The sequence below is a fragment of the Barbus barbus genome, assembly GCF_936440315.1.
Source record: "Barbus barbus genome assembly, chromosome: 17".
NCBI classification, from domain to species: domain Eukaryota; kingdom Metazoa; phylum Chordata; class Actinopteri; order Cypriniformes; family Cyprinidae; genus Barbus; species Barbus barbus.
In genome coordinates, this window is record NC_136745.1 from 4,175,518 (window position 1) to 4,184,766 (window position 9,249).

The 9,249-nt window shown below is 38.6% G+C and overlaps 1 protein-coding gene across 1 annotated transcript; it reads right to left on the reverse strand.

Moving 5' to 3' along the window:
* Positions 1–1,306: 1,306 nt before the first annotated feature.
* Positions 1,307–9,002, reverse strand: LOC306883471 (pre-mRNA-processing factor 19-like). Its single transcript, XM_079438755.1, has 16 exons — positions 8,569–9,002; positions 8,004–8,153; positions 7,841–7,917; positions 7,622–7,763; positions 7,468–7,541; positions 7,255–7,320; positions 7,103–7,144; positions 6,922–6,996; positions 6,161–6,236; positions 5,839–5,948; positions 5,596–5,751; positions 4,263–4,332; positions 3,323–3,496; positions 2,735–2,817; positions 2,518–2,623; positions 1,307–2,345 (listed from the first exon to the last, which is right to left on the reverse strand). Exons 1-16 carry the CDS (start codon positions 8,585–8,587, stop codon positions 2,248–2,250), a joined length of 1,518 nt encoding a protein of 505 aa, XP_079294881.1. The 5' UTR covers positions 8,588–9,002; the 3' UTR covers positions 1,307–2,247.
* Between the last annotated feature and the right edge of the window lie 247 nt (positions 9,003–9,249).

Consider the following 9,249-nt stretch of genomic DNA (forward strand, 5'->3'; position numbering starts at 1 on the left):
TAGCCCTCACAAATGTACAGGTTTCCTGGATTTTTTGCGAAGAAAGATCGATATAGTGTTAGTTCAAAAATCCCGTTTGGAAGAGGAGGATATTCACAGGTGTAATAAGTTTTATGAAGTTTTTATTTATAGAGTTGTAACTTTTAGTTTTGGTTACTTTTTCTTATTTGTAAGTCGCTTTGGATAAAAGTGTCTGCTAAATGACTAAAAGTAAAGTAAGTAAAGTGAAGGGGTACCTCACTCATCTTCGGATACTAAAACCAAGGGTGGCCTAATATTGGTAGAGAAGACTTTAAATATTACTGTTTTAGATAAAGGTTGTGATACAGATGGTAGAATAACATATAAAAACAATAGTGGAGAATGGGAATATTGTATTTCTCTCAGTTTATGCCCCTTGTACTCCTGACCCTACTTTTTCTCAGTTTTGTCAACCTATCTTTTGAAATTTTCGGATCTTGACATTGTATTGGGTGCAGATATGAATTCTGTAATGCTGCATATCCTATATAGATCTGGACCAAAGGAATCACACTCTCAAGGTTTTGGTTTGGGGGGGGGGTGCCCTTCTCTCTCTCTGTTATATTTGTTGGGTACTGAGATATGTTTCACTCCGCGCCATATTTGACTTTTGGGACTTCACCTTGTCCTTCCAACGAAGATGTTTACTGTTAGCTGCTCTCGCAGCAGCAAAAGTTGCTGGTCCACCGCTGGAGTCCTCCTCACACAATGGACGGATGAACCTGGACTGTGTGTTTGTTGGACATTGTCTCGGTGAAACTCTCAATTTCTTGTGTGCATGGATCTAGTGTGGAAACTGTAAGTTTGTGTCATTCAGCGTTTGATGTGTCATTTTTTCTGGAATGCATGTGAAAAGTATTTTATAGTGGGTTGGGGTGGGTTCTGAATTTGCACAGTTGTTTTTTGTTTGTTACTGCTGTTTTAGGCAAAAAATTCAATAAAAAGTTAACAAAAAATTCTGATAGCTTGACAATGAGATTTTTTTATAGCAGCATAAAAAAGGCCTACATTAAAAGGCCGACAACAGTCTTAGTAAGAAACTCACATGATCAGATTTATTATCAAAGTTCTGTAGTTTTTCATGTGGGGGCAAAACAAAATGGTGAAAAAAGATGAACAAATAAACGTTCTTTAAAAGCCTAATGTATCATTTGATACTATTTAACGTAATGTTTCTAAAAATGATTTATGGATTATAAAGCAAACATAAATTACTTCAGTCCTGTAAAGGATTCTGTCAAAATATTACTATGAAAGTTGTTCTTTAAGATACTTCACAGCAAAAAGCATTCCAGGTTTTTTTATTTTACTAAACAGCCTTTTACTTGCCACAAAAGTATAATAAACTACCAATCAGGCAACCAAAGACATGTAGTAGATTGTGTGCAACAGGTTTTTCAGCAGTTTAGCCAAATTTAGAAACCTAAAAAATGCATTACACATCACGTCAGTACTCCAAAAAGTTGATTTTTAACAACTTTTTTAATAAAAAAATTGTATCTTCTGCCAGTGGATGAAAACATCAATGGCTCATCTTGGCCATATCTCTACATATTTTAATTAAAGTTGCATTCAAAATGCAGCTCAAAAATCTGAGGGATCATGTTTGAACAGGCTTTAGGCTAAGTGCCAGTAATGTGTGATATAAGGTTGGATGATGACCCCCTGCATGGTCTTAGTTTCTCCCAAAATTTCATCATGCTCTTCCTGGCAATGGCTGTTATTGTCCAGCTCACAGATATTAGGGCATTGTTCTCTGTAAGGCTTGTGTCAAACATTGCAAAAATACACTGTCTATTTTTACAATGCAGACGCAATGCATTCTGAATGGATCAAGTGAATAAATAAAAACAATTTAAACTTTATTGGAATCTATTTCACATTTGTTGTTATTGTCCACAAAAGGATAAAAAAAGAAGTCATGGGACACTAACAATGTTCACCAGTCTACAATCAAAGCTTAAAAGGTAGGCAGGAAAAAAAGAGAGCTTGAATCAACCCTAATCTGCCAAAATCTGTCTTAAAGCAATAGCTGACTAAAGAAGTTACTGAATTCAAAGTCAGGTATACTGTATGTGTCCGAGGAATTGATCACTACAATAATGTATATGACAGTGAATGTATATCTATGTATACACATGCACAATTTGTTACTGACAGACACGTTTGCTGTGGGAAAATGATCACATCCTGTTTTACATCTCTCCTGAAGGTTCTCCATTTCTATTACAGGCTGTAGAATTTGAGACTTCTGTCCATGCCTGTGGAAGCCAGGAACTGAGCATGTTCACCGAAAGCCACACCGGTCACCAGCCCAGAGTGATCTACAGGAGAACGCAAGAGAAGTTAAAACATAAGAACGCATAGCTAAGAAAAAAGTCAGTTTGATGGCTCAGAACAGAACATTCTTGACAAAGACGACAGCAAACCTCACACAGCTTAAAAGCACACACAGAATGGCATTTCACTTCATGTATAATATTCCTAAAAACTCACCAGAGAAGTTGAGGACCTCAGACCACTGTTTACAGATATAAACTCTTATGTCTGATCCACCAACAGCCAGATATGTTCCACTCTGGTCGAAGACCAAAGATTTCACCTACAGGAGAAAGTCAGAAATATTAGCCAAGCTTTCAGTGAATGTAGTAAAACAGGCCACAGATATGACTGCCATTTGTTTCTTCATCTGTTTGACACTATGCAAGAAGACCTCGTAATTGTTGTCCAAAGTGATCGTCTTGAAGTTCTTCAGCTTCCTCAAATCCCACAGTTTGAGTGAACTGTCCTGAGCACCTACAGGTCAAACACAACAGGTAGAAACAGACTTTAAAAGACTATTTACATTAAATCAGCAAAGATTAATTAAATGCACCAACTCTTTTGGATAAGAACTAAATTTGTACTGAATTGAGCTGCCTTCTGTAGAGCTGCTTTTCAGTTTCATTATTTTGCGACATTAACCGTTAATTATGTTTATTACTATATAACTAAATGAGTGCTGTCAAACTATTAATCGTATCCAAAATAAGTTTACATAATATGTGTGTACAGTGTGTATTTATTATGCATATATAAAGACGTGCATATGCATGTGCATATTTAGGAAAAATTTTATATTTAAAAAATATATACTGCATGCGTGTCTTTATACACAAATTAAATATACACAGTACACACACATATATTGTGTAAACAAACTGCAATTAATCGTTTGACAGTGCTAAAATAAATGTGATTTGACTTGAGAAATCCAGTAGGAACATACTTTTTCCTCCCAAGTCAGGGTCATGTGACTTACCAGTGGCCAGATAGTATCCATTCTCAGAGAAGGCAATGGACGTCACAGGACCTGAATGTCCGGGGAAGTTGGCTACATTGGTCCGTTCCTTCAGATCCCAGATCTTAATCTGAGAATCTGCCGTGCCAGTGCCAAAAATCAGACCGTCAGGATGGAACTGAGCGCAGGTCAGAGCTGAAGGGAAAGAAGGAGGGCTTTACATTTTCCACATGTGAGCATTAATGATCAAATACAAGCTCTGTGCAATATAGCTAAAAAATCTTTTTCAGCCTTCGAAGATATTAAATGTTTTATTTTTATGTTGTACATATTCATTTGCTCAAATGAACATTGTTTTCATTCGAGCAGCAGCATTTCATCCAAAAGCCATTTTTGTATTATATTACAGTAAAAACTGGACATATTCCATTAACTAAATCTGAACTGAGCACATGGAACTAGTCTGCTGGGCTATATGGACCAAAACGTTTCTCTGTATTTATAGGCTGAGTTAGCGATACACAGACAACACATTAAAATCATCACAGCATTACGGGTCAAGAAAGTATAATTATACAGTTTTTCCTACTATATTAAATTATTGTTGTTTTCTTGTTTATTTTATTGCTGTATACATTTTCTTTCCCATTAAAACTCTCCTTCACAGTTACATGAATGATTTTAGTACTTTTGAAGAAAAAGTAAATGCAATGTGTTTTCATTGCCCTCACAAAGACTTAGAACCCACGTATCAGAAATTCAACAAATACAAGAAATATTTTAGAATACACCGAGAACAACAAATACAACTAAACATCAAAACATTGTTTATTTTTCTGAATTACAGCCAGTTTTCAATTCCCAAGCTTATATATAATGCAGAAAATGTTTATAATGCCAACACATTTTCTTAATATCTGATACACTGTCCTGGTCCTAGTCGACAGAGAGGAATACTTACCACATCCAGCGGACTCGTCGGTCACTTTAGTCAGGACACGTCCAGTTTGGACATCCGAGAAGGCCCAGTACTACAACGCAACATCACGTTTTAAAGCATTATGACAGAGGTAGAAAACTGCTTTAAAAAACAACAAAAAAAGTAATTTTCAAAAAAGTAGTTAAACTGCAAACCACAAAACAACTATTACTTATAAGAGCAAAATGTAATTTAGTAAAATCAAGGTAATGCATGGCTTGTAGGGATGTAACTATCAAAATCTCACGATACGACAATATTGCAATATGAAGTCCACAATTTGATATTTATTGCGATAATTGCAAATGAAGAATCAGATTTTTGCTTTAAAATTTACAAAAATTTTATTTTTCCCCCAATCTAATGCACTTTGAGAGTTCAAAATGAAGAGCTCCAACCCATATCCTTAACTAAGAAAACTTAAGTCAGAAAAAAGTCAGTAAATTGACTATGTCCCTAATCTTTAAAGGGGACTCAACCCTCTTTTTACTTGTGAAATACTGTCTCAGTACAAATTACATTCACACTGGTATTTTAGGAAGCCAAGCTAATTAGAATAATAAAAACAACAGTAATAGCCATACATCTTAAAACAATTGCACTGTAAAATAAATGAAAATTAATATTTCATAGGAATATTATTTAAGCTTTACACTACAGTAGGGAAATTACAATACTTCTTTCCTAATTTCTACAACTGAAAGATATTTTGAATTTGGACCGCTAGCTGTCAGCAATTCATTTTGCAGTTATAAGCTTATATTTTGACGAAAACAACAGTAGAGCTTTTATTTTGAAGGAAAACTTCAGCTTCAGTGAAAACATGCATCTCACTACAAATATAGTCAAATGCTGTAATCATATGCCACGAAAATAAAGCATAACTGTGGCCGTTGTGTTCCCAAACGCGTACTAAACTCAGCATGTGCAATAAACGAGTTCACTGGATTCATTCACTGTGAACGGAGCCGCAGAACACACAGATCATGAGCTGACCGCCTGAACAAAGTGCGCTCTCCGCTTTGAAACATGCAGTGAAAACAGACTTGATGAAGGGATTAAGCTATCTGTTTCTTTGACAGATACTGTGCCAAAGCATAATGACCCAAAACACAACTTTAAAAATGACCTTTTATGTTAGAATAGGAAGTTTAAATAAAAAAAAATAAAAACTACACTTTCTGCCCGTTTCATATTGTCATGTGACCACGATAATATCGAGACAGTCTTGCTATCGCAAGATCACAATATTGATAATATAGTTACATCTCTAATTGCTTGCGTACTGTTCCTCAAACATCAGGCTGTGCGTTACCTGGTCCTCAGATGAGCTCAGTAAGTAGTCTCCGGTAGCGTGCAGAGAGAGGCCGGTAACACTGGCCTCGTGGGCCCTGATCACCTGCACACAGTTGCCCCCGCTGACCGACCACACACGGATAGTGCTGTCTGGAGACGCTGAGAACACCACCGACTGACAGAGAACATGTGAAGAGACATGTGAGAACTGAAGACAAACCAGAAATGAGTTTATGAATGAAGCGCGGGAGCGATGACCTACCTGAGCAGGGTGGTAGATGACAGACGAGACCTTTTTGGTGTGTCCTTTGAGGGTGGCAACAATCTGCTCCTCCCGACGGTCAAACACCACCACGTTCTTATCCGCACCACCTGAGGAGAGCATGTCAAGAAAACTATCGTTGTGGCAGTGTATATGGGAGTCTGCTTTTAGGAACAAAGTGCCATCAACATGCAGTAACACAAGGGATAGATAGTAAGTTATGTCTATCTGACCACAAGAGCGCACAGGAGACACGTTCGAATTATGTGAATCCGATGACTTGTGATCAAATTGTGTTTGTGTAATCGTGTTGTAATGGTACCGGTGAGGACTTTGTTGGTGTCTGTTGGGCAGAGATCCAGAGAGAGGATTCCTGGTATACTGGCACTGTGAAGACCCTGTTAAGCAGGAAGAGAAAAAAAAGTTTAATCTGAGATGAGTTTTGCACCAAACACTGCCTGGAACAGAAGCTGCCTGCTGTCTATGTAGGATGCTGCCTAATAAGATGCTAAATGGCATTGAAGATCATGTTTGACTGACTCAAAACGCCAAGCTAACAAGATGACATTGTAATATGGATAAAAATGCATAGCACACACAGATATTACCATTTAAAATGTAATTTAATTGACTTTGATTGTTTAACCATTAATCAGAAGTAAGAATTTTGATCGTTGAATAGTAACAGTTAAAGAGTTTAAAAGGTATTTTAAGATTTTTTTTAATTTCAAGCTTGCTGGATGGTTAAAGAAAAATATGCTATACATATTTGTTAGCTCACAGGGGCGTGTCGACACGTGCAACCACATACACCTACAGATATATTTCATAAGTCGTAAATGCAACACAATGGCAAGTGACAATATTGGATAAATAGTTAGAGTGTGTATGAATGTATTCAAATTCTGAATGGATTATAGACCAGAAAGCATGCAAAGAGCACTCCCCTTATTAAAAAGCTCAGGTTTAAGAGATTAAGGATAATCGATTAATTGATTGTTAATTTAAAGGATGATTGATCATGGGGATTAATGTAAATTATCATCCCTTGAGTGCAAAATGGAAAATTTATTGGCTACTTACAGCATGCGACGCCACTTGGCGGTACTTGCCGAGATCTTCTGCTCTGACCAGCTCCTCCGGCACAGTCTTTCCTCTCTGAAAAACAAAGCCGTATAAAAGGATAAGTACATTCACGAAGGTACACAATGCTCCACACAGTGACAAAAAAAGCACAATGCAGCACTGCAAATTAAATCTTCACCTTCTTTCTCTCGGTGGTTAAGACGGTGGCCTTGTCTTGGAGCTGTAAAAAACAAACAAAAAACAAGATCAATTTCACTAGCTTTGAAAATGTGATCTCACATCAAATGAAATGATTGTATTCAACCATGTGGTGCTTGTATTTCAACAAACCTTCTGTATGATCTCTGGAGTCATTCCAACCTGCTCACTGATCTCCATGGCCTCACCGCCAGCACCCTAAGAGATCAAATCAGTTTAAAGATGTTTTGTTCGGAAATTTCACTGGCTGCTACATCACGTAGTCAAAGTGTGCGCTCTCAGGGCAAATATTGTTTTTCCTCCCACCTCTAATGAATGCATAAATTGTCTGGAGAAATTACTGACCACAGCAGCAGGCTGAGAAGCAGGAGTGGCTTGTTGAGTGATCAGTCCGGCTTGAGGTTTGAGTGTAGCCAAAGCTGCAAGCAGAATAATGAACACGTCAGTAAAGGCACAGTACCATCAACACATCCAGAAAGCACAATTCTGCCACTCTTACCCTCTCTGGCAGCAGTGACCTCTTTCGTGAGACGAGCAATGACTCTGCAGGCCGCATCGTGCTGGTAGAGAGCGTGAGACAGCTCCTGTCGAGTGGTCTGCAGCTGTTGCCTCAGAGTAAAACTGTGCAGCATTACGGCATCCTGGAGGACAGACAAACTCAATGATGGAGAAAGACGTCATGCATTTCTTCTTCACACAGTCAGGCCAAAGAACTCACCCACTCATCTTGCAGAGATTTGAGAATCGCAGGAATACTAGTGGCAGAGGGAGCCTTCGGTCGAATGGGGTGAGACACTAAAAGTAAAGAAATGGATGCATTTTGAAGTGGCCATAGAGCATTTGAACTTCTCATGAAAACAGTGTCATCTGTGCCCCTGTACCTTTGATATCAATGAGCTGCTCCTCAGACAGTGGCTGTCCATTGATGGGGTCGGCTCCATTCTCCGCTATGTATTTCTCGATCAGACGTCTCTCAAACACTTGATTGGAAACAGGAGAGACACAGGGGTGCTCCGGCACCTCGTTTGAAACTGGGGAGAGAAAAAGATTGATATTTTTAACAATTTCTATAAATAAGATGCATTCAAATCAAATCACTTATAAGTCTCCTTCAGTACAAATACTTCATTATAAGTACACCACTGTTAATCAAATGTTTCTCACAATACGTTATTCAATAATCTCTAGTCTAGACTTGATATTCACGTTTCTTTTCCCTTGTGAGTATAACTTGATGCCGAACTAACGTTATAAAGTTAAGAGACTGCTCCAGCTACATACAAGCATTGCCTTAATTCGTTTCTACTTTAATGAAATGCAGCAAAGCCACCAACACGCATAGTAATTTAAGCGTAAGTTAGTTTCTCATATATAAAGTTTCTGCTAATGTAGCACAACAATAGCTAACTGCTAATCACTCATGCTAACAGAAACAAACTCACTTACTCGCACAAACCAAAGACATCTCGCTCAAACAGACGCGCTGCCGCTTTTCAAGCAAAGATTAAATAAAATCAATTCATAAACTTAAAATCGACACAGAGTTGATGATTTTTAAATCAATGAAGGTACTGCATGTCCTGAGTCAGAACGGTCAGAACACGTTGATGTGCCGTGCCGCTCAAACAGCGGTGCATGACGGGATACTGATTCCTCCAAAGAGCGGAAGCTCAAACCGATGGTCTTCCTCCAGGGGGCGCACGACACATCCTCCTCCGACACATTCCCTGCGTTCCATTCGGAAGGGCTCATCCCTATGCCCTAATCCCTTCAAAGGGTTTACCCTCCGGAGTGAGAGCTTCGAAGGGTGTAGGGGACCAAACAAGTGCGCCTCTGCGTCATCATCCCGTGCCCACACGGAGGCGCCGTCACATGGAAAGAATCATGGGAGATCATGGGAGCCCGAAGTGTCCGAAGCATGGTCCGAAGTATCCGACATCGCCCCCTATACCCTCATTCCTGTCGAATCTTTGTGCTGTGTTTTCTTTTGGCAATATGACATGCAGTTTTCATACTTGGCCCACCCAGTTTTATGTAGGCCCACCCAGTTAAAGATTTCTGGCCTTGCCCCTGATTTAGGTCAACACTAAATGTAAATAGCAATTAGATGCTTTGTGCAAATAGAAA

Excerpts from the sequence above, each read along its gene's own strand:
- LOC306883471 (XM_079438755.1), bottom strand. Across the intron at positions 6,237-6,921 it reads GCCAAGTGGCGTCGCATGCT|GGTCTTCACAGTGCCAGTAT; the intron begins GTAAGTAGCCAA and ends CCTGCTTAACAG. Across the intron at positions 5,752-5,838 it reads TCATCTACCACCCTGCTCAG|TCGGTGGTGTTCTCAGCGTC; the intron begins GTAGGTCATCGC and ends GTTCTCTGTCAG.